We start from the raw sequence: 25,594 nt of genomic DNA, 5'->3' as shown, positions 1-25,594 counted from the left end.
TGTAACTTTAAGAGACTGTTTCATTAAGCGACCGTTTTGGTTGTTTCCCTTGCGTGGTCGCTTAATACACGTTTGACTGTATATTAATTGAGACGGTGTGCAGAACACAAGTAAAATTGGCCCCACCCTGGAGATTAAATGAATTATATAGACCTATACAGGAATTCCTGTCTGGTCTGTATCTCTTGAACTTGGAAGGAAATTCAAACTTAACTTGGCAGAAATGTTAATCGTAATGAGACGATGTGCAGGTTTTACCTTCCTCAGGTCAAAGTCAAGGTCACACTTAGTCAATCAGGGATCATTCTGGTCAGGATTTTCAGTGAGAGATTTTCTCTCATTTGAGAAATTTTTATGAGAGAAATTAGATTTTCTTGAGACATTTAATTTTCATGATGGGCGAGGTTAAAAATATGGAAATTTCTAACTTTTTAAAATAACTGTACTACATAAAAACATTGTTTATCTAATGAGTATATAAGAAGCTGTAGCTATATTTATTACAGTGATTTTTGTCTTCACTTTTTATATGCCCGAAAGAATTTCGGACATATTATGTTATACCCCCTTGCGTCCGTCTGTCCGTCCGTCCGTTAGCAATTTGGTTTCCGGAGCATAACTTAAGTTCCATTTGGCCCACAATATTCAAACTTCATAGGATGATTGACCATATTAAGTAGAAGACCCCAATTGATTTTGGGGTCATAAGGTCAAAGGTCAAGGTCACTATGACCTTAAAACTGAAAACAGTTTCCGGAGCATAAATTAAGTTCCATTTGGCCTACAGTGTTCAAAATTCATAGGATGATTGTCCATATTGGGTAGAAGACCCCTATTGATTTTGGGGTCACTAGGTCAAAGGTCAAGGCCACTATGACCTTAAAACTGAAAACAATTTCCGGAGCATACTTAAGTTCCATTTGGCCCACAGTGTTCAAACTTCATAGGATGATTGTTCATATTGGGTAGAAGACCCCTATTGATTTTGGGGTCACAAGGTCAAAGGTCAAGACCACTATTAACTTTAAACTAAAACAGTTTCCGGAGCATAACTAAAGTTCTTTTTGGCCCACAGTGTTCAAACTTCATAGGATGATTGTCCATATTAGGTAGAAGACCCCTATTGTTTTTGGGGTCACAAGGTCAAAGGTCAAGGTCACTATTACTTAGAAATTGAAAACAGTTTCTTGAGCATAACTTAAGTTCCATTTAGCCCACAATATTCAAACTTCATAGGATGATTGTCCATATTGGGTAGAAGACCCCTATTGATTTTGGGGTCACAAGGTCAAGGTCACTATTACCTTAGAATTGAAAACAGTTTCTGGGGCATAACTTAAGTTCCATTTGGACCACAATATTGAAACTTCAAAGGAGGATTGTTATTTGAAGGAGGTAATACTTTATTTAATTCCCATGTCTTACGAATGCTTCATCTTTACTAAAAAAAAATCACTTTCGGGCATATAATGCTCCGCCTAGCGGTGCTCTTGTTTTAAACATCCTATGCCTTTTCTATTGTGATTTTTTAAACCTAATAAAATTATAATTGTGAAAAATAAATATAACAACTTTATTCTGAAATATAAAAGAATTATACAAGGATATCTACTGCAACTATTATTTGCAGCCAATGTTACTAATGGACAACACTGTACTGTACAGAAGTGAGATTTGAAGAATATTTTTTTATAACCTTACATGTTGTTTCCTTTATGATTCTCTTCACACACCTCCCTCCATTAAAATATATTCATTGAATATGTGACCTGAACACATAATGACAAATATCTCCATATCCACAAAAATAAACAATACCTAAAGTAATTTTTATTCATAAACATCATTTTTAGTGTTATAAAACACCTTTAAATAAGACTAAGCTTCCTTTTGGTCTTTTTTTAATCACAACATCGCGGAAATATGTGACAAATGAATATTTGTCTGTTTTCCGCTGAAACATTCACAATTTTAGCTTTTGTTGATTGCAATTATATAAAATTAAATATTTTTGTTCAATAAAAGAATATTTATTATCGGCTATTTCATCAGGAACCGTAAAACAAAATTTTTAAATTTGTTCTTTACAGCAAAATTTACCGTGGTTGATGTGACATTTAGAAGACAAATTTTACCGGTATTTTATTTTTGACATGTCCATTTTTATGTTAGTCTGTGTAACAATTTTTATTAAAATCAATTAAAAGTGTTTTGTGTAAATTCTCGACTTATAGATAGATAAAGGCTAGCCATCATACTGTATTTCTGTACAGTGAATTTGCTGTCTCCGATCCGATCGGCATTTATTTTAGGCTAAATAATTCAAAGTGTTGGGCTACTTTGTGGAGTTTTTTACACCGATTTCATTAATAAACAATTTGAAATTAACTTCTTGATGTGAATCATGAAATTTTCATCATATTTTTGTGAAATTTTAGCATTCTTTAGATTGTGAAAAGACATATTCCGCCTCAAATTACCGTGTGAGATTTTCTCTCATTTCACAAATTTCTCTGAGATTTTGGTGATTTTTTGCGAGAAATCGCGGAAATCGCCCCCAAGAATGATCCCTGTCATTTTGTATCAATTTCAAAATAGTGTTTTCGCTCTGTTTCAATTAAACTGATTGTATGAAATTATTTGGTAGAAATATTTATATTATTGAGATGATATGCATAGCCCAGTTTAAGACTACCTCAGATCAAGGTCAAAATTGGCCCCGCCCCGGTGGGATCATTTATTATCCTTATAATTATGTCTATTGTAAAAATTTATAAAATCTTTTTTAAAAAAACCCTGAAGAGCTAGAGCTTAGATATTAGGCATGAAATATCTTCTATTTAGTGACTACCAAGTTTGTTCAAGTAAAAGCCCTGGGGTCAAAATTGGCTCCGCCCTGGGGATCATTGATTATACCCCCGCACAACAAAGTTGTAAGGGGGGTATACTGGAATCAGCTTGTCTGTCCGGCCGTCTGGACGTCTCCCTGTCCGTCGGTTTTTCCTTGTCCGCCCAATAACTTGAGATTCCTTTGACCCACAGTTTTCATATTTGGCACGGAGGTTAGTCATGATCTGTAGATGACTCCTTTTGATTTTGGGGTCACTGGGTCAAAGGTCAAGGTCACAGGGTCCTTGACTTTTAAAAGCTTGTCCGCCCAATTACTTGAGATTTCTTTGACCCACAGTTTTCATATTTGGCATGGAGGTTAGTCATGATTAGTAGATGACCTCTATTGATTTTTGGGTTACTGGATCAAAGGTCAAGGTCACAGGGTCCTTGACTAAAAAAACCTTGTCCACCCAATAACTTCAGATTCCTTTGACCCACAGTTTTCATATTTGGCATGGAGGTTAGTCATGATTAGTAGATGACCCCTATTGATTTTGGGGTCACTGGGTTAAAGGTCAAGGTCGCAGGGTCCTCGACTTTAAAAAGCTTGTCTGCCCAATAACTTGAGATTCCTTTGGCCGACAGTCTTCATATTTGGCATGGAGATTAGTCATGATTAGTAGATGACCCTTATTGATTTTGAGGTCACTGGGTCAAAGGTCAAGATCACAGGGGCCTTGACTAAAAAAAGCTTGTCCGCCCAATAACTTGAGATTCCTTTGGCCCACAGTCTTCATATTTGGCATGGAGGTTAGTCATGATTAATAGATGACTCCTATTGTTTTTGAGGTCACTGGGTCAAAGTTCAAAGTCACAGGAGCCTTGACTTAAAAAACCTTGCCCGCCCATTAACTTGAGATTCCTTTGCCCCACAGTCTTCATATTTGGCATGGAGGTTAGTCATGATTAGTAGATGACTCATATTGATTTTGAGGTTACTGGGTCAAAGGTCAAGGTCACAAGGACCTTGACTAAAAAAAAGCTTGTCCGCCCAATAACTTGAGATTCCTTTGACCCACAGTCTTCATATTTGGCATGGAGGTTAGTCATGATTAATAGATGACCCCTATTGTTTTTGAGGTCATTGGGTCAAAGTTCAAGGTCACAGGGGCATTGACTAAAAAATCTTGATTTTAAAATTTTCACATTTGAAGCATGGAGAATACATATCTTAGCAATGCACTGGCTTAGTAACCTCAGATTTGGCAGGGTGGTAGTCCTTGAGTTCTAAATGGCCACTGTATGATAAAGTGGTATGCGGGGGTATTCATGCCATGAGAGTGGCAGTTCTAGTTTTCCTTATATGTATATAATGAAAACAAAAAAAAATCTTCTTTTAAAAAAAACCCAAAGAGCTAGAGCTTAAATATTAAGCATGAAACATTTTCTTGTGAATGTCTACCTAGTTTGCTCAAATAAAAGCCCTAGGGTCAAATTTGGCCCCATCCAAGTATGTCATTGTCTATTGTAGAAACTTAAAAAAATGTATTTTAAATGGCCCAAAGAGCTAGGGCTTAGATATTAAGTATGAAACATCTTCTAGTGAGACTCTACCAAGTTTGTTCAAATAAAAGCCAGGGGTTCAAAATTGGCTACGCCCCGGGGGTCATTGATTTTTTTAATATGTATATAGTAAAAACCAAAAATAATCTAAAAAAAAAACCAAGAGCTAGAGCTTAGATATTAAGCATGAAAACATCTTCTAATGGATGTCTGGCCAAATTTGTTCTAAATAACTGTCCTGGGGTCAAAATGGGCAAAATAACATTGGTTTCTGGGGACTCAAAAATTGGCTCCCCCACCCCAGGGGTCATTGATTATCTCTCATAATGTCACATCTTTTACCTTGTTTTTATAAAGCAATGGCCCATCATGACGTTTTTACAATTCATTTCAGATTGCAAATATTGATCGAGCTTTTGCATCATCAGTTTTAGATTAAGATTTTAAATTGCCTCTTCGTTATTAGACAACTAGTACTAATTATATGAACCTTGGGCATGCGAGAGCTTTTATAACACAGGTGGTATTTTCATTCAGGGCCATGCATGGCCCTCTTGTTACTTCACTGACGGACAATGTCCTCCCAAGGGTCGGCCTTGATTCTCTGTGATTTCTTCTATGGATGTCTACACGTTTTACCATATAAAGCCTGGGTCCAAAATCCTGCCCCTTCCCCCCAGGGGGCTCATGATTTTCCTCCTATACTTACATGTACATGTATATAGTAAAACTTAAAAAATCTCCTTGTGAAAATCCAAAAGAGCTAAGGCTTATATATTTAGCATATAACATGTTTAGTGGATGTCTACCAAGTTTGTCGAAATGAAAGCCCTAGGTTCAAAACTGGCTCGGCCCCAGGGGTCATTGATTTTTCTTATACATGTATGTATTTAGTAATTTAAAAAAAAAATCTTCTTGTGAAAATCCAAAAGCACTTTATAATAAATATTTGGCATAAAACATCTTGTGGATGTCTACAATTTGTTTGTTCAAATAAAAACCCCTAGGTTTGAAATAATCTGCCAAGGAACTGAGTTACAGTTCAAACTGTTCGTTTCCCTCCTCTTTTTACCGTGTCATGTGTTATATCAGCTCACCTGTCTACTTTAACAGGGCGCTGAAGCTGTCTAATAAATTTACAAAAAATTTCTCTCGAGTAGAGTACACAAGAATTGTTCAGATGTACAACTGTCGCTAATGTTTTTCAAATTGTGCTGTTGGGGTGAAACGACGCCCGCTCTCCAGTTTCGTACCTTTTGACTTATTTTTGGTGTGGGCAGTGATCCAGGGCCCCATCCTGGGCCCTTTTGTTTTATCATTGTGTTTGCAATTAAATTCATGCATGTTTTTCTATATTCTGTAACAATTGATTTTTTTTCTATTTTAGGTTCTGAAGATGTACCATCCCCTAGGTATGTTTGTCTTCATTTGTTTCTCATTTTAATAAGGTGTCTATTGTGACCCACTTCTAGGGAGCATAAGATTGTCCATCTTCTGTGCTTATTTAACGAAGTAGGGGACCGTTTAAGACTGTATATAGTACGAGAACACACGAAAGAGAATCAGCTAGAGTTCATTCCTAACAATAGAAATATGGGGCACATGGCCTCTATTCAACAAAAGCCATAATAACAATAGAAGATAGCCCCTTTATTCCATTGTGCCACTGTCCGTTGTACGTCCTTCGCATGTTGCTTAAAAAGTATTTGACCTCAGAGTCATGGAAACTTTACCCGAATGTTGAGTCGCATGGGTAGTTGTGTACCTGGTACTTTGCTTTGATTTATTTAGTAATTTTAGGAGTTATTGCCCCTTTGGACACCATTAAAAAAATTTCGCAATTTTCAACTTGTGTTGGCACGAAAAAAAGTATTTTGACCCCAGAGTCATGGAACTACCGGTACATGTTACTCCAGCTTGTGAAGTGTGCATATCTGGGTTTCGCTTCTGGATTTATTAGCTCAATTTGCTTACAAAAGTGACACGGCGGGCGGCCGCGCGGGCTGACGCTTTTTCCGATCCGCTCTTCCTCTGTCATCCATCCCGTAAAACTTTACTTTAAAAACCATCCTTCATAAACCGCTAAGCCTTCTTATCAACACTTCACACAATTTTCCTTCGTGGCTGACCTTTAAAACACTGTTTAAAGATTTATTCCCCGCCAGAACTTTGCAGTACCATATTAGCCAAAGAAAAAACTTACTAATCTTATTATAAAATAAACCCAAATAGTACCAGTAGATATGTGGCATGAACATTTTCTAGTAAGTGTCCAGTGATGTTGATTTCAAATAAAAGGCCCCTGGGTCAAAATTGGCTGCCTGGGACATTGATTTCTTATATGTAGCAGCTTTTCCCCAATATGTAATACCAGGCCTTTCCCAGGCCGCCTTCCAAGCACCCTCGGGCCCGCGGCCTCCCCCTGTGTGCCTTTAAGCTTCAACCCAAATTCCCACCGCCAGTGCTTCTGATCCATCCCATCCCCTGTTACCAAAGTCCGTAAGCCACTTGCAGAAGTCTGCTTCCATGATCTAATCAATAAACACCAGTGGTCACTTGAGTCCAGCCAGCTTGTATGCGTAATTACCCAAGGGTCGTTCTATAAGGTCTGCAGAATAATAGTCCTCAGTAGCTCGTCATGGCCTTCAATAAAAATCAAGGTTGTGCGAGATAATTTCGTGACCGTCCAGTCTCGATGTTCGAAAATAAATTTCAAGAAGCAAATATCATGAGCTGTTCCGATAATAGTTCACTGGCTGATGCAAAGAATTCTCTTAAAGGATCCAGCTTCCTTTAAAAAAAGTTACACTCAGCCACTCGTAAATTTTTTTGCTTTCAAGTAAGCACATTAAATTTTTCAATAAATAATAATCTTAAAATAGTAAAAAAATATTTAATCTGATATAATCAAAACCAACAAGAACTAGAAATGTGATGTTTTTGCAGGAAATAGACAAAATTTCGTTTGTCACATATTTTCGCGATGCCCTTTTTTATAATTAAAAAAAAGTAACCAAAATGATGTTTTGTTACAATGTGTGTAATAAAACTTGAAATGTAGTAATGTCACCGCAGTATCTGCGATGGCATATAGTGATTCACCTACAGGTGTGTGTGTGTGTGTTATATAGATTGATATAGTGAACCTTAATATCTTTGAAAACCACATGTCCCCATTTCCAAAGAAAAACTGCAGGATTTTCCTTGGGGTGCGAAGGCTTCCCAAAGTTCGAAAAATTGATTCCATTCAGAATCTGGTTGCATGGCGAACCAAAAGAATGATCAAGAGTAATTTAAAATCTTCGTAAGACCCACAGGCCTAGAGGCTTATATATTTTGCATAAGGCACTGTCTGGTAGACCTCTACCAAGATTGTTCAAATTATAGCCCTGGGATAAAAATTGGCCACACCCCGGGGGTCATTGATTTTCACTATATACACATACTCATGGAAAAAACTCAAAAAATCTTCTTGTCTTAAGATACATGTACAAGGCTTTTAGCTTTGATATTTGGTATATGATATCATCTATGGGTCCTCTACCAAAATTGTTCAAAGGGCTAGGTTCAGCATGAGTGAAAAATTGCCCTGTGTCAGAAATTCATCAAAATTTCAGTAAAAGTTCATATTTTTGTGCTTAATCAGAAACAAGAAGACATTTGGCGATTATTTTATTTATTTGGTTACCATAGCAACCAAGCTAAATTCAGCGTTTTTTTGCCGTTTTGAACATGTTTCGGTCTCATAATATTGTTTTTCTTATTCTAAAATACGCCAACTTATTTTTTTCCTTCCAGCTTTTGTAAGGTTGGTGTTGATATTTAAACACTAAATGAATTCATAAACGAAAAATTCCATGGTAATATAAACAATTTTCATATCTTTTGACACTGCAAAACAGCGAGATTTACCGGATTTCTTAGATTATTGCAATCTGGACTATTGTTAATTTTATCAAATGAATAAACTGTAAGGTCTTAGTACAATGGTAGATTTTACATATTTTTTTGCACAATAAGGAATGTGAATGTTTTAATGGTCACAATGTTGCTATGGAAACATGAACCAGTTTTATAAGCTTGACATATTTTTGAAGAAAAAATAGAGGTACATGTATTAAAACAGTCATGGCGGCGTTTAACCTTGATTAATACTTTTTAAAAGTTCAGTTTATTGTCTTTATACTTAGCGATAACAATCTTGAGACAATATCTTTTAGAAGACTAGACTAAACTTGACCTTCAATTATAAATGACCTTGTCAAAGGTCAAATGTCTAAATTTTGCTTATCTTTTGCTGAGTTTTGCTATAATTGGCTATTCCTTTGTTAATTTTAAATGAATTGTCTTCTAGCTTGAACAAAACAATCTTTTAGGATAGAATTGCAAGCTTACTAGACAAGACCTTGACCTTCAATCATAAATGACCTTGATCTTGAAGGTCAAATTATTTAAAATTTCTTTTTTTCTTTTGTATCTGGCTATAACTTTGTTATTTATAAATGGATTAACTTCATATTTAGAAATAACATCTTTTAGGTCAGGACCTTAATTCATGGATATCAAACTAAAATTGACCTTGACTCATTTATGACCTTGACCCTGAAGGTCAAATTATAGAATTTTCACTACTTATATATATATTGTTATAATTGCCTATAACTTGGTTATTAATCAAAATAGATTATCTTCATACTTGGACAAGTCCTTCTTAATGGCTGAACTGCCTTGACCTTGAGTTTTCAATGACCTTGACCGACAAGGTCATACAATTGAATTATGGTTAAGTTGTCATAATTTTGTTATTTATCTACAGATTTGTATCATACGTGGACAAGACAACACTTGTGACCAAACGGACATGTTGAATAATTTATATATGACCGTGACCGTCATATGATTGAATTTTTCTTATATTTTCTTAACTTTGTCATTTTTTTTATGGAAATCATTCATACTTGAACAAAACAACAAGTATTACTAGACAGATCTACCAAACTTTGAAGAAAAGGAACAACATTTTTTTTAACTTATTTTTCTTTTTAAAGATTTGTTTAAACCATTAATTTGTCTGCTTTTAGAAAAAGTATAAAAGTTAAGCGTGTCCCCGCACAGAATACATGCTTAATGTAAATACTTTATAATTCACATGGTCACCATGTTTAATGTATTGAACCTGAACAAATTATGCATTTGATTGTCAGAAGTTTTCACTCTTGGTTTAGGACACGTAAATTCAGTTCTATGATTTGAGAAAAAGTGAGAAAAATATGTTGAAGAAATTCAAAAGAAAGAGGTTACAACATTTTTGAGAGTAGACAATTAAAGTATCCCAGATACTATGTTAACAAGCATTAAATATAAGATACAAGTCATGTAGATAAATAAACAATTTTTATGTCAACTCCAATAAATAATCCAGTAAAATGATTTTCATAATACTGCACTTTTTTTCGGTTTTACAATATAAAATAAATATCATCAGAACAATATATAACATAATTATGAATGTATATCAAACCTCATAATTAGAAGTTTTCATACATGTTTTAGTTCTGAAAAACAAACAATTTTGTATCACTGTTTAGTCTTAAATCTCCCACTTTCTTCGTATGAGGAGGCCTTTATATAAAAATTTCTGACAGTCTATATATTAGACATGACTAGTTTGTATTCATTGTAAATCTGTCTAAAATAGCATGATACCCTAATTTATTCACAAATCTACTGATTGACTCATAACAAGGCTATATATAAATGTAAACAATAAATTACATTTGTTTAATACCCGTTACCAAATATTCTAGTTCCCTATAAGTTAAAATTACTACATGTCAAAAATTATGACAGTGAGTCAAAAGAAATAACTCTTCTCGCAAGATGCTAAGTCCTTGTTATCCCCCGCCGATGGAATCGGGAGGGGGATATAGTTTTGGCGTTGTCCGTCCGTCCTTCCTGTACGAAAATGCCTACCCTGACTACACCCTGATTTGACATGGGATAAGACATTTATTCCCAGCCAGGTTTTTTAAGCTATTCAGTTGACTATAGAGAAGACAGAAATCTATTTTTAGATTTTTTAGTATACAATATTATAGTGTTTTCAGGGTGGATTCAACGAAATATTTAAATGAGCCAGAAAAAATACCACCCTGAAATGGAAATCCAGGGCAGAATTTTCACTGACACAGATTTCTTAAAATAGATTTACTTCTAGTTAAATTGAGAGCAATTTCAGGGTGGGATAAATTTGAAATATTTAAATGAGCCATAATTCACCCTGATTTCTGTTTATAAAAAGTCAGGCCAGACTTTTTCCTCCTTCTATTATCCCGCCCTAAAATTTTGCAGATCCACCCTGAAATTAAAATAAAAATCCACCCAGATTCCTGTTCTTCTTAGAACCAGTCCAAGAAAATATTCTTAAATAAATTTCATCATATTCTGAGCATTATGTAAAATAGAATAATAGGTGATCACAAGTAGCTCATAAGAAACAAACAAATTAATTTGATGAAAATAGTGCTGAGTTGATCATCTTCACAATTCAGTGGTGGCTATTTGCTTATAAATTTTCATCCATGATATTTGACAAAATAATAATTAATTCAGAATTTTGTTTCACTTATCTGTATTTGATTTTTATACAATTAAATACATTTCAAAAGTCATTCTTGTTTGATAATTCCACTTGATAACTGTCAGCTGTATTACATAATTCCACTTGTATCTGGACTGCACAATCTGTAAACATATGAAAGCAGTGTAGGAATATGCTATAGACAACTTTCAATTCATATATTAATCTAAAAGAAAATGTAACACCTTAATATAGAGAAATGTGTCCATACAATGTAGTTTTAAAAATATATATTGCATTAATTGCAATCAAAAAATCAAAAGAACAAATGATTGATGAAATTATTTTAAAGAAGTTACAGCATTATAGACATTAATTATGTACTGACTTTATGAAGTCATTAATTCTATAAAATTTGCAGGGATGAATACTTTTGATAATTAAAATTGAAAGTAATTTTGATAGAAAATGAAGAAAATAAAAATTACCAGTAATATTTCTTCTATTGTATTCTTTTGTTCCAACTACACCATTTTCTTCTTTTCATTCTCTTGTCACGTGTTACTGAAATATTTAGCTTGAACCTAAATTTTGAAAGAAGACAAAAAAAAACAAATATGCAATCATGTTATTTTATTATAATTTTTATTTCATTTTAAGACTTTTTTTTTCTAAACTGGAATGATCAAAATGTATAGTTTATTTAGAAAAATTTCTATTTTCCCTCCATATTTTAAAACAGGTTTCCTGGAAATTTATTTAAGGTCTTTTCAGAATACTTGGCTTACAAAATTCATTATTTTATGAAAAATTAAAAATATTAAGAACTGTAATCAAATTATAACTTACCATTTATCTGTCACAAGTGGCTGCTAATTTCCCTCCATTTTTTTTCAAAATGAATAATGAGGTTTAACACAATCTATTATGCTCCATGTTATATATATTTTAAAGTTTCACAATAGATTTTCCAAGAAAGTTCTGTATAGCTGGGGTAGCTGAATTCTTAAATCTCATTATCTATATAATTATCAAAACTCATTTATATATTAATATATATAAGTGTAAGTTGATTTATTTGAAACAAAATCACAACTTAAGCCTCCAATCTTTCAAAAGAAAATGACCATGCTTGAAACAATTTTCAGGGTGTGATATTTGCTCTGGATTTTAAACTGCTGTCGGTCAATCTGTGGTAACTTCTGTATTTTCATCTGCCAGATAGCCCAGTTTAACATAAAGCATTTTGAAATACTGTACAAAGTTCCACTTGAAGGTTATTTGTTTATATAAACTGAAAGCTGACCTTAGACATGTGAGATTCTGTGCAGATTGTGAGAGTGTGGATAAAAACTAAAAATCTTGAACATTACTTATTGCTGACCAAATTATGCATGAAATAAAAAAATTGTTTGCCATAAGTTAAATAATGATACAATCAATTACTGATAACAATTATCAATTTCATAGATAAAAATAAATCATGTTGATCTAAATAATCTCAAATTAATCTACATATTAATTTTTAAAAAATCAGTAACTGAGAAGATTTTTGTTAAATGGAGTTTACCATAAATCAAGTGATACTTTCTAAAAATAGACATTATAAAATATTTTTCTTCTGAATTTAAAATTTAATTTTGTCTGAACAGCAATGTAAACTGTATAATTAGTGTATTGCAATATTCATTTCTAATAACTCAGTCAGAAAAATCAGGCTGGAAATGAAGAACTGTAAAGACTGTATTGAAAGTGGTTCTTGAAAACTTTGAAATATCTGGGTAGATTTTGCTTATATTTCTCAAAGTCAGTAAAATCTGTGTCAAAATATTTTCAAAGTGCAAATATTCCTGCCTCCACCCTGACTTTTACCAAATGAAGACAGTGTCAGGGTAGAAAATACTTGAATTCCCATGTGAGATTTATTGAAAATTCAGGGTCCATGTCTATTTCACCCTGATTTTGCCAATTCTGGTTCAAAACAGGCCTGAATCGGTCCTGTTTTTCATAAAAGCCATGCTGATTTTTCGTACAGGTTCCGTCCGTCCGTCCGTCCATCCGTCCGTCCGAATTTCGTTTCCGGAGTAGTTCTCTGCAACTAATGGCTGGAATTCAACGAAACTTTATGGGAATGTTGATCAGCAATATGAAGTTGTGCACCTGGGTATTTTCGTCTGGATAATTTTAGTATTTTTAGAGTTATTGCCCTTGACTTAGTAAAACGTCCGAATTTCGTTTCCGGAGTAGTTCTCTGCAACTAATGGCTGGAATTCAACGAAACTTTATGGGAATGTTGATCAGCATGTGAAGTTGTGCACCTGGGTATTTTCGTCTGGATATTTTTAGTATTTTTAGAGTTATTGCCCTTGACTTAGTAAAATTTTGTAATTTTCAACTTGTGTCGCATGTAACTCAAAAAGTATTTGACCTAGAGACATGAAACTTTACAGGAATGTTGATCAGTATGTTTAGTTGTGCACCTGGGTATTTTCATCTGGATATTTTTAGTATTTTTAGAGTTATTGCCCTTGACTTAGTAAAATTTTGCAATTTTCAACTTGTGTCGCATGTAACTAAAAAAGTATTTGACCTAAAGTCATGAAACTTTACAGGAATGTTGATCAGTATGTGTAGTTGTGCACCTGGGTATTTTCGTCCGGATATTTTTCCTATTTTTAGAGTTATTGCCCTTGACTTAGTAAAATTTTGCAATTTTCAACTTGTGTCGCATGTAACTCAAAAAGTATTTGACCTAAAGTCATGATACTTTACAGGAATGTTGATCAGCATGTGTAGTTGTGCACCTGGGTATTTTCGTCTGGATTTATTTAGTATTTTTAGAGTTATTGCCCTTGACTTAGAAAATGTTTGCAATTTTCAACAAGTGGTGACATGTAACTCAAAAAGGATTTGACATAGAGTCATTTAACCTTATTGGAAAGTTGCTCAGCATATTTAGTTTGTTCCTGGGGTTTCGCTTGCGGATTTATCCAGTATTTGTAGAGTTATTTCCCTTGACTTAGTAAAAACTGTTTCATTATGTTGTTATTTGATCCTTGAGTGCTTGAGTTAGAATCGACCAACTTTACAGGAATAATGATCATCATCACTAAATTACAGGAATAATGATTCACCTCACTGTGAAGCTATGAACCTGGGACTTTGCATGTGGATTTTTTTCAGTTTTGTTAGAGTTATTGCCCTTGAATTACAGTAGTATAGATTTGCAATTTTCAACTTGGGGTTTGCTTGGGGATATATTCAGTATTTGTAAAGTTCTTGCCCTTTACTTAGTAAAAAGATTTTTAGTTTTCAAAAAATATTTGACCTAGAGTCATAAGATTGACAGAACAGTGGCGCGGTGGGGGCACCCGTGTCCTATGGACACATTTCTAGTTTTTATTAAAGAAGAATTAAAATGATTTGTTTCAATAACATTTAAAAATATTTGAAAATTGTGAGATCCCTTCTTGATGCCTTGAAAATGGCAATGAAGTCTGGAGATTAAGATGTTTTTACATCTAGGTGAGCTATTGTGATCCCCCACCGTCCGTCGTCATGCGTCGTCAGCAATTTCTTTAAACAACATCTCCTCAGAAACAAATGACTGCACAGCAACCAAACTTTACAGGAATGATCCTAGGGTGGTCCCCTGCCAAAGTTGATCAAATGGTTCCGGTCTGTTGCATAAGTAGGTCACAAAGGAGTTTCAAAAATGCAAAATTAAAAAATCTTGTCTGAAAGTACAAGGCCTAGAGCTTTGATATTTGGTATATGATATAACCTATAGGTCCTCTACCAAAATTGTTCAAATTTTAGCCCTGGGGTCAAAATTGGCCCCACTCCAGGGGGTCATAGATTTTCTTTATATGTATATAGTGAAAACTTCTTCTTGTTTGAAGGTACAAGGCTTCAAGTTCAAAGAATATTACAGTTTATGCCATGATTAATATATAAATAAAGCCTTATGTCTTCAGTTGTTGTGTTAATAATAACCAGTACTCGGCGGGGGATATAAATTCAACGAATTTGCTTGTTCATGTTAGAAACATTGGATTTAGCATACAGTCATGGTCCCGAGCAGCTAGCTTTAAGCACTTTTTAATGTAAATTAAACTGTATTTCTGGGCATGACCATTGTAGGCGCTGACAAACTGGTGAAACATGATGGCACAATAGAACAGACGACATGGTATGATCATGTTATCGTTTTTTTCATCATTGTAACATGGCATTTACACCAGCATGTTATCGTACCATCTCATTTTGAAAGTTGTAGCCTCTGTATTGCAAGTTAAGGTAAAGTAAAAAAAAAGTCATGATTTTCCAAACAGAACAAGTACAGGATTAGTAATAAATAGCATTTATTTAACCATCTAAACACTGGGCGAGTAGGGCCTACGAACGACTAGGTTGGTTAGACACTAATAAGAATAAGTATTATTTTAAATAGCTACTATCAGTCACACTCCTTTTTTAAAATTTACATTTTTCTTATTTGCCCTTTATAGCATTTACTTTTTGCCATTAGTCTCTATAGCTATAACAAAAATAAATACCATTAATTAAGTATTAGAATAAATTAACGTACATACATATCAAATAGAAATAAAGAAAACAACATACATTTAAAGCCGCTTTATTAGCTTTTTGAAACAATTAAAATTGCTTGCATAAAATATTGTCAGTTAACAAATCATAATTTAAAGCACAGCTTAAATTGAAACTAAAGCCGTGATCATGCCTATTAATTATCTGTACAATAACTTAGGTCTCTACAGAATTCTTTTAAACAGATAAAGGTATGTTCCTGACTTAAAATTAGTGAGTTTTTCCTTGAACAAGTGGTAAGGTTCTTGTTTAATGATCTTCCCTTTGTTGGTGCAGTTTAAAGTTTTTTTCCAGCACACATCTTTTGGATAAAGTTCAACCATGAAATGTGATTTTATATCAAGCAGTTATTGTAGCTTAAAATTCACTGTACACAGACACAGTATGTCTACATTTCTTTTTGTTGAATATATCCAAATTAAAAATATGTTGATCTAAACATTTTATTTATTTTTTATGCCCCCGGGCATATAGTGATTGAACCGTCCGTTCGTCTGTCCGTCTGTCCGTACGAGGTTAACCTAGAACGGCAAGTTGGATTTTTCTTAAGTTCTACCTGTACCAATGGCTTCTAAGTTTACACACTTACTAATCAATACAAAGTACATGATCTGGGCAAGTTACATAACTCTGGCTCACATATTTACCAAGTTATTGCCCTTTTCAGCACTTAGAAAATGAATAATGGTTAACCTAAAACGGCAAGTTGGAAATATCTTAAGTTCTATCTATACTAATGGCTTTATAATTTCCACACTTACTTATCAATACAAAGTACATGATATTGCCAAGTTATATATAACTGTGTCATCCATATTTCCCAGTTATTTCCCTTTTTTCACTTCGAAAATAGGGCCTTGTCTGGTTAACCTATTTTAGCAAGTTGGATTTATCTTAAATTTCTCCCAATTGCTTAATTTCTTTAATGATATCTTTCATATTTAGTAGGTGGATACCTTTGATGGTCCTCTAATTTTTTGTGGAGTAAGCGGTCTCTAGGGTCAAGGTCAAGGTCACTGGTTTAAAAAATAAATATAAACATTTTTGCTCATACAGCCTTTATATTTTAGTTGATGTCTTAGTTTAATACAAACATGCCAAGGCAGGTCCTCTTTCTTTGTGTGTAGTAAGGGGTCATTTGGGTCAAGGTCAATGTTACCAATGTCAAGGTCACCAATGTTAAAAATAGATTTTTACATTTTACAGGTGTATTGACCTTATTCTATAGACAGATGTTATTTATAATTGATAGAAACATAAACTTTGATGGAGTTAGTGGTCAGTTGGGTCAAGGTCACCAGTGCTAAAAATAGATTTAGACACATTTGCTCATACAGCCGTTATTAAGTAACAGATATATTTTATATTTGGTAGGAAGATAACTTGCATGGTATTCATCCTTTTGATTGGGGTAGGGATCAGTGGGTCAAGGTCACCAGTGCTAAAAATAGATTTTTACATTTTTGCCCATACAGCTTTTATTTATTGACAGATGTATTTCATATTTGGTAGGAAGATAACTTGCATGGTATTCTTCCTTTGGATGGAGTAAGGGGTGAGTTGGGTCAAGGTCATCAGTGCTAAAAATAGATTTTTACACTTTTGCCCATACAGCCTTTATTTACTGACAGATGTATTTCATATTTGGTAGGAAGATAACTAATGCATGAAGTTGAATATTTTTTTATTTCAACTTCACAAGTCAGAGCAATGACTTGGCAACTTATATTTTTCACAATTACAAAATGCCATGACTTTGTCAAGCTATATAACTTGTGTTTACAATTTTTATGCCCCCACAAAGTGGGAGCATATAGCGTTGCACTTGTCCGTCCGTCAGTCAGTCCGTCCGTCCGTATGTTTCGAAATCTTGTGAACGCAACTCCTCTTAAACCGGATGGCAGATTTTGCTTAAACTTTCAGAGATGAACAACCTTAATGTGTAGATGGCAGTAAAGGAAGGAATTTTCTCTGCGACCAAATTTACCAGAATTATGGCCCTTTGTTAATTTTTTCAATATATACTATGTAGAAATTTTGTGAACGCAACTCCTCTTAAACCGGATGGCAGATTTTGCTTAAACTTTCAGGGATGAAAAGCCTTAATGTGTAGATGGCAGTAAAGGAAGGAATTTTTGCTGCGACTAAATTTAACAGAATTATGGCCCTTTGTTGATTTTTTCACTATATACTATGTAGTAATTTTGTGAACGCAACTCCTTTTAAACGGGATGGCAGATTTTGCTTAAACTTCCAGGGATGAACAACCTTAATATGTAGATGGCGGTAAAGGAAGGAATTTTTGCTGCGACCAAATTTAACAGAATTATGGCCCTTTGTTTTTTTTTTCACTATATACCATATAGAAATTTTGTGAACGCAACTCCTCTTAAACTGGTTGGCAGATTTTGCTTAAACTTCCAGGGATGAACAACCTTAATGTGTAAATGGCAGTAAAGGAAGGAATTTTCTCTGCGACCAAATTTAACAGAATTATGGCCCTTTGTTGATTTTTTCAATATATACTATGTAGAAATTTTGTGAACGCAACTCCTCTTAAACCGGATGGCAGATTTTGCTTAAACTTTCAGGGATGAACAGCCTTAATGTGTAGATGGCAGTAAAGGAAGGAATTTTTGCTGCGACTAAATTTAACAGAATTATGGCCCTTTGTTGATTTTTTCACTATATACTATGTAGAAATTTTGTGAACGCAACTCCTTTTAAACCGGATGGCAGATTTTGCCTAAACTTCCAGGGATGAACAACCTTAATATGTAGACGGCGGTAAAGGAAGGAATTTTTGCTTCGACCAAATTTAACAGAATTATGGCCCTTTGTTAATTTTTTCACTATATACCATATAGAAATTTTGTGAACGCAACTCCTCTTAAACTGGTTGGCAGATTTTGCTTAAACTTCCAGGGATGAACAACCTTAATGTGTAGATGGTAGTAAAGGAAGGAATTTTTGCTGCGACCAAATTTACCAGAATTATGGCCCTTTGTTGATTTTTTCACTATATACCATATAGGAATTTTGTGAACACAACTCTTAAACCGGATGGCAGATTTTAATAAAAAGTTCCACATAAAAATCTTACATACAGATATGCATGCTCTTGTTTACGAGCACATCTGCACAGTGGGGGCATCCGTGTCCTTTGGACACAATTCTAGTTTGGCAATTTTTCTGTCCATAACTGAGTGAATGAGTAAACATTTTTTTAAATATTGCTACTGACAAGAATCTGAGCCGGGGGCATTTGTGTTTAACAAACACGTTCTTGTTTTCAGTTTGTTTTGGTTTTGATATTTATTACCAGTACATTATGTATGATAACTGTTCATTAAATTAAAAAGAAAGAAAAAAAAAGAAAGAATAAATAACTGTCACCCGCTGGTTTTGAACTCCGATCTTCTAGGTGACAGTCATCAACAACATCCACTAGGCCAGAGAGTCTATTACTATTATAATGTGCATTAAAAATAAATTCTAATACCGTTAAAACTACTATCTGCTGTTATTCCCTCATTCAGAATAAAAAATTTCCAACTAAAAGTTCTTTGTCTAAAACTAAAAGATATTATAATATACAAAAGATGTAAAATACAAACATTTTATTTTCACACCTACATCGCCGAAGATGGTTGACAGGAAAGCAATAATTGTCTACTTTCAGTTTTAAGTATGAGTAACTTCCCTTGAATTGTGAATAATTCTGATTCAAATAAAATATTAGTGAGCAAAAAAGGAAAAGATAGAAATGAAGTATGTTATATAAACTTTCGATTTCACTTATCAATAAAACATGAAAAAATGTTTTCCACACTTGAATGTCAATCTTTCTAATCTATCATATTTTCGGATATGATTTAAATAATACAGTTGAATGCTATAAATCAGTTGTTATCGAAAGTTATTGTATTTCTATTAAGGCCTTCATGTCAGGAATATTTTGATTAAGGGGGCAGGGGACATATCCGAATGATGGCCCCGGTCAAATTTTTTAATAACTCAGACATGGTGTTTTGAAGATACTGATAACTTCTGATATTTCTCTGTCATTGTAATTCTTTCTTGTTTGTGTGTAGTAAATGAGATATATTTTTGGGTTTTTACCCGAAACTAAGCATTTTGGTAGCTTTGTATGTATTTCTGACTCTCCGAATGGAGGTGAAAAAGTTTAAAATCAAGCTTTGACAGTTGGCGCCAAACAAGTAAGAAATTTCAGATAAATTTTGTGAAAAATCTAAACGTATGACAGACACTTTATTTGTCATTTCTGAAAATGCCATGGCTTGCACTGCGTGTTACTGATATTTTTAAAGGAATCGGGCGGATTCTGGAGTATGCTGCACCTTCATGAAGATTGCCCATATTGGTATATTTTAGGTGTGATTTTGGCTGGGTGGGGGTAAGTATAAATTGCTGTCAGTCATTTTTAGCTCGACTTTTTTTTTTTTGAAAAAAAAAGTAGAGGTATTGTTATAGTCAGGTCGGCGTTGCCGTTGCCGTCTGCCGTTGCCGTTGCCGTTGCCGTCCGAAAACTTGTACCTGGATCATAACTTTTTTATTTCTTGGTGTATTGTCTTCATACTTGGCCACAACAACCCTTGGGACAAGACCTTTCAGTAGACCACACTAACCTTGACCTTCATCCATAAATGACCTTGACCTTCAAGGTTAAAAGTCCAATTTTTGCTTGTTCATGCTGTTATTGGCTGTTACTTTGTTATTTTTGAATGGATTGTCTTCAAACTTGAACATAATAATCTTCAAGGATATCCCTTAAAAATAACCAGTCAGACCTTGACATTCACTCATCAATGACCTTGACTTTGAAGGTCAAATTATTGAAATTTTCATTTTTTTGGCTATTATTGGCTGTAACTTTGTTATTTTTGAATGGATTGTCTTCAAACTAGAACATAATAATCTTCAAAGATAACTGTTAAAAATATACCGAAAGACCTTGACCTTCACTCATTAATGACATTGCCTTTGAAGGTCAAATTATTGAAATTTTCATTGTTTTGGCAGTAACTGACTGTAACTTTGCTATTTTTGAAGGGATAAACTTCATATTATAACAGAACATTCTTAAGGACCAGACCTTGTTGTTTATCAAACCCAAATTTGCTTGGGCTCTTTAATGACCTTGACCTTGAAGGTTATATTACTGAATTTTCTCAGATTGTGCATTTATTGGTGTGTGTGTATGTATAGTATATGTATTATATATATATATATATAAATGTGTGTGTGTATATATATATATATCAAATATATATATATATAATATATATATATACATATATATACATGTATATAATTGCGTCATGTTTTTCTATTTTTAGAAATTGCGTCATTTTTTTCTATTTTTAGAAATTGCGTCATTTTTTTCTATTTTTAGAAATTGCGTCATTTTTTCTATTTTTAGAAATTGCTTCATTTTTTTTCTATTTTTAGAAATTGCGTCATTGTTTCTATTTTTAGAAATTGCGTCATTTTTTTTCTATTTTTAGAAATTGCGTCATTTTTTCTATTTTTAGAAATTGCGTCATGTTTTTCTATTTTTAGAAATTGCGTCATTTTTTCTATTTTTAGAAATTGTGTCATTGTTGCTATTTTTAGAAATTGCGTCATTTTTTTCTATTTTTAGAAATTGCGTCATTTTTTCTATTTTTAGAAATTGCGTCATTGTTGCTATTTTTAGTAATTGCGTCATTTTTTTCTATTTTTAGAAATTGCGTCATTGTTTCTATTTTTAGAAATTGCGTCATTTTTTTTCTATTTTTAGAAATTGCGTCATTGTTTCTATTTTTAGAAATTGCGTCATTTTTTTCTATTTTTAGAAATTGCGTCATTTTTTTTTCTATTTTTAGAAATTGCGTCATTTTTTCTATTTTTAGAAATTGCGTCATTGTTGCTATTTTTAGAAATTGCGTCATTGTTGCTATTTTTAGAAATTGCGTACTGTTGCTATTTTTAGAAATATGCTTAATGTTTCTATTCATATATATAAAAAATATATAAACAAAACTAATATGACAAGACAGACCAACTAAATTTATAAAAAGGAAACATCAATATATGTTCAAACCTTTCTATGTTTGCGTTTAGAAAAAGTAAAAAGTCGAGCGTTGCCCCCGCCCGGCGGTGGCTCTTGTTTGAAGGAGCAATGCATACAAACTATTATTTTTTTCAATGTTTGTCATATATCATTGAATAATGCTGTGCAACTGGTTATCTGCCTGTGAAACATATTTTGAAATATTTGGAATTGTGTTTCTGGTCACACTGAAATACAAAATTTTTCATTTTTAGGTCCCCTGCCCCCTTAAGGAAATTTTCAAATTTATAAAATGTGTTGGAATTGACCCAAATGTGCCCAAAAACATTCCTTCTACACTTGTTAGTCAAAATTTGAAGTGACTGGTAGGATTTATCAAGTTATGTACAGTAAGTAGACTGTCAAGTCAAGGGAGGTAATAAAAATTTGGAATTTTGGCAAACACTGTACTTCACAGAATGTGCACATTTATCCAGATTTAACAGTTTTATATTGTGAAAATTGACATAATAATGCATAATTGAGCACTTTCAATTGTTACAAATATATATAATGTCATATAAGTCAACAGTGGTATCTTTACTGCACTTTAAGGTGTATGCCAGAATAAATGGGGTCTGGATTGCTGTGAAATTCATTTTGGGACATTAAATGTGGCTGTAATATTGATTTTCTTGCTATAATCTCCTTCCAAAAGACTTTAAATACTCTGAAAATACTTTATGGTATTTAAATGAAGGTGGAATACAGAAAAATAACCATCTCACAGGTTCCTGGCACTTGATATTAAGTAAATCATATAACAGGCATAGTCATTGTACTAGTTACTTCCCCTGAAATAGGGTCTTTTTTAAATATTTGATTAAATACAAAGTAACCGCAGTACACACTTTTCGAAGTTAACGTTTAATGCAAAATAATCCATATTTTAAGAAAATAAAAGGAAACGCTTTAATGCGGATCACATAAAAAATCTTAAGGGGGCAGGGGACATATCCGAATGATGGCCCCGGTCAAATTTTTTAATAACTCAGACATGGTGTTTTGAAGATACTGATAACTTCTGATATTTCTCTGTCATTGTAATTCTTTCTTGTTTGTGTGTAGTAAATGAGATATATTTTTGGGTTTTTACCCGAAACTAAGCACTTTGGTAGCTTTGTATGTATTTCTGACTCTCCGAATGGAGGTGAAAAAGTTAAAAATCAAGCTTTGACAGTTGGCGCCAAACAAGTAAGAAATTTCAGATAAATTTTGTGAAAAATCTAAACGTATGACAGACACTTTATTTGTCATTTCTGAAAATGCCATGGCTTGCACTGCGTGTTACTGATATTTTTAAAGGAATCGGGCGGATTCTGGAGTATGCTGCACCTTCGTGAAGATTGCCCATATTGGTATATTTTAGGTGTGATTTTGGCTGGGTGGGGGTAAGTATAAATTGCTGTCAGTCATTTTTTGAAGGAGCAATGCATACAAACTATTATTTTTTTCAATGTTTGTCATATATCATTGAATAATGCTGTGCAACTGGTTATCTGCCTGTGAAACATATTTTGAAATATTTGGAATTGTGTTTCTGGTCACTCTGAAATACAAAATTTTTCATTTTTAGGTCCCCTGCCCCCTAACGTTGTTTATACAAATGCATTGGTACAAGCCAGATAACATGATTATTATCAGCTGGCCCAAATTACCATGGCACTTTGGGTCAAAATTGGCCCTGCCCTGGGGGTCATTGATTTTCACAATGTTCATATAGTAAAATCTTGAAAAACTCCTTGTCTGAAGGAACAAGGCTTAAAATAATAAAAAATATTTAATCTGATATAATCAAAACCAACAAGAACTAGAAATGTGATGTTTTTGGTATATGATATCATCTATAGGTCCTCTACCACAGTTGTTCAAATTTTGCCGCAAGTATTAAAATTGGCCCTGCCCAGGGGTCATAGTTTTTCCTTATGTGTATATAATAAAAACTTTTAAGAATTTTCTTGACCCCAAAATAGAAAAAATGTTAACACTCTATTAGCTACTGTTTTGATCCAAATACTCTGGAAATTGCTCCGAAAGTTTATTTTGATGATTTCTGTTTCAATTTTGAATTTGATCCACCTAGAGTAAAAAACTAGGTCACACTGCCGAAATATGGAAAAACCTTGTTTACACTCTTGTGGTCGCATTTTACACTGCCACAAACAAAGTTTAGAGGGGTACTCCGAATTCACTTATATTCGTTGGCATGAAATTTTGTGGTTTTATCAAAATGGGCTTTTTCGTGGGTTCTTAAATTTGTGGATTTTCTATTTCTTGTAAAAATAATTAAAAAATAACATAATGCAAAGTAATCTTACACATAATCGCTGCGCATTTTACTTACCGCATATCCATATCTTTACATGTCAATAAATTTAATCCTTGCCTCTGGGCATTCATTACACAAAAATCGGCAGAAAAGCGCCGATGCATGTTTGTAATATATAGAAAAGAGACATGGCAAGAAGTATTTGTTGGGATAAAATTTCCTTGCATCTTAAATTCGTGGATTTACCTATCAACAAAAACCACAAAAATTTGTGCCCCACGAATAATTATGATTTTACAGTATATAGGAGTCAGCTTGTCGGTCGGTCACTCCATATGTCGATCCTAATCATGATTATCAGATGATTAGAGTTTGGAATGAGGTATTGTAATCAAACTTGGTTTATAGCAACCTTATGTGAAGACCCAATTTGATATTGCATTTGGAACCCCTAGGGTCAAGGTCACCATTACTAAAAATAGAAAAATGGTTTCAGGACAATTATAAACAAGAGTAAGGAATGAGATATTGTAATCAAACTTGGTGTATAGCAAGCTTATGTGCTCAGCAAGCTTCTGTATTGCATTCGGACCCCTTGGGGTAAAGGTCAAGGTCTCCATTACTAAAAATAGAAAAATGGAACGAGATATTGTTATTAACTGATGTTTGACAGCGTTTTCGCCCCCCCCCCCCATTTTGAGGCCTCAAACAGTGAAAAATTATCCCAAACACTGTTTTCTGTTTGGGAAAAGTTGCTAAAAAAGTGATCACTTTTTCGGCACTGCCCCAAGATCCAAAAGATACATCAGGGGGTTGCCAGAAGGGGGATGTGCCCCTTTCTGTTTGGGGGTTTTGAAGGGTGGCGGTAGTCCCCCTCATCGCCAAAAAAATTTTGGACTTGTGAGAGGCTAAAAATGACCCCAGGTTGATCATAAGTTATTGTGTAACCAACGCTGAAAAGCCTTTGACTCTATCTCAATCCATTGAGAAGTTACAGCACTTTGAAATCAATTTTGATGGATACGTCAAAGCAAAATAGTGATTTTTGGCAATTTTGAGATGTCCCCTCCTTGACATGGTAACAGATAATTTAAGACTGAGCATGTCGTTACATAGGCAATGGTCCAGTCTACATTTGTGCCAAGTTTGATTAGTATTGAAGAATTTACAACCAGGTTATTAGATTGAGGTATGTCGGCGGGCGGGCGGGCGGACGGTCGGGCGGGCGTAAACAATTTCTTCTGTGCGCAACTCCTTCTACATTTCTCAACGGATTTTGACCAAACTTTCACAGAAGCTTTGTCATCAAGTGCTCTGGCGCATATTGTCGGGGTTTTGTGATTTGATAATATTTGACCTAATTATGGCCGTTTGTTTTTTTCCTTATATAGAATATATAGTGAACAATTTCTTCTGTGCGCAACTCCTCCTACATTTCTCAACGGATTTTGACCAAACTTTCACAGAAGCTTTGTCATCAAGTGCCCTGGGGCATATTGTCGGGGTTTTGCGTTTGGATAATATTTGAATTAATTATGGCCGTTTGTTTTTTTTCCTTATAAAGATATATAGTGAACAATTTCTTCTGTGCGCAACTCCTCCTACATTTCTCCACGGATTTTGA

At 33.8% G+C, this 25,594-nt stretch overlaps 1 protein-coding gene across 1 annotated transcript in view; it reads left to right on the top strand.

The window, feature by feature from the left end:
• The window catches only part of LOC132751612 (uncharacterized), an 82,294-nt gene that overhangs the window by 30,536 nt on the left and 26,164 nt on the right, over nt 1-25,594 (top strand). Inside the window, exon 3 of the mRNA XM_060741799.1 lies at nt 5,783-5,807. Within this exon, the coding sequence (XP_060597782.1) occupies nt 5,783-5,807 (25 nt within the window). The remainder of the gene's footprint in view (nt 1-5,782; nt 5,808-25,594) is intronic.

The sequence above is a fragment of the Ruditapes philippinarum genome, unplaced genomic scaffold, assembly GCF_026571515.1.
Source record: "Ruditapes philippinarum isolate M1 unplaced genomic scaffold, ASM2657151v2 ctg3272_1_1_1_1, whole genome shotgun sequence".
NCBI classification, from domain to species: Eukaryota; Metazoa; Mollusca; class Bivalvia; order Venerida; family Veneridae; genus Ruditapes; species Ruditapes philippinarum.
Note: the sequence above shows the minus strand (reverse complement) of the source record. Positions and strands in the feature narration are given on the sequence as shown.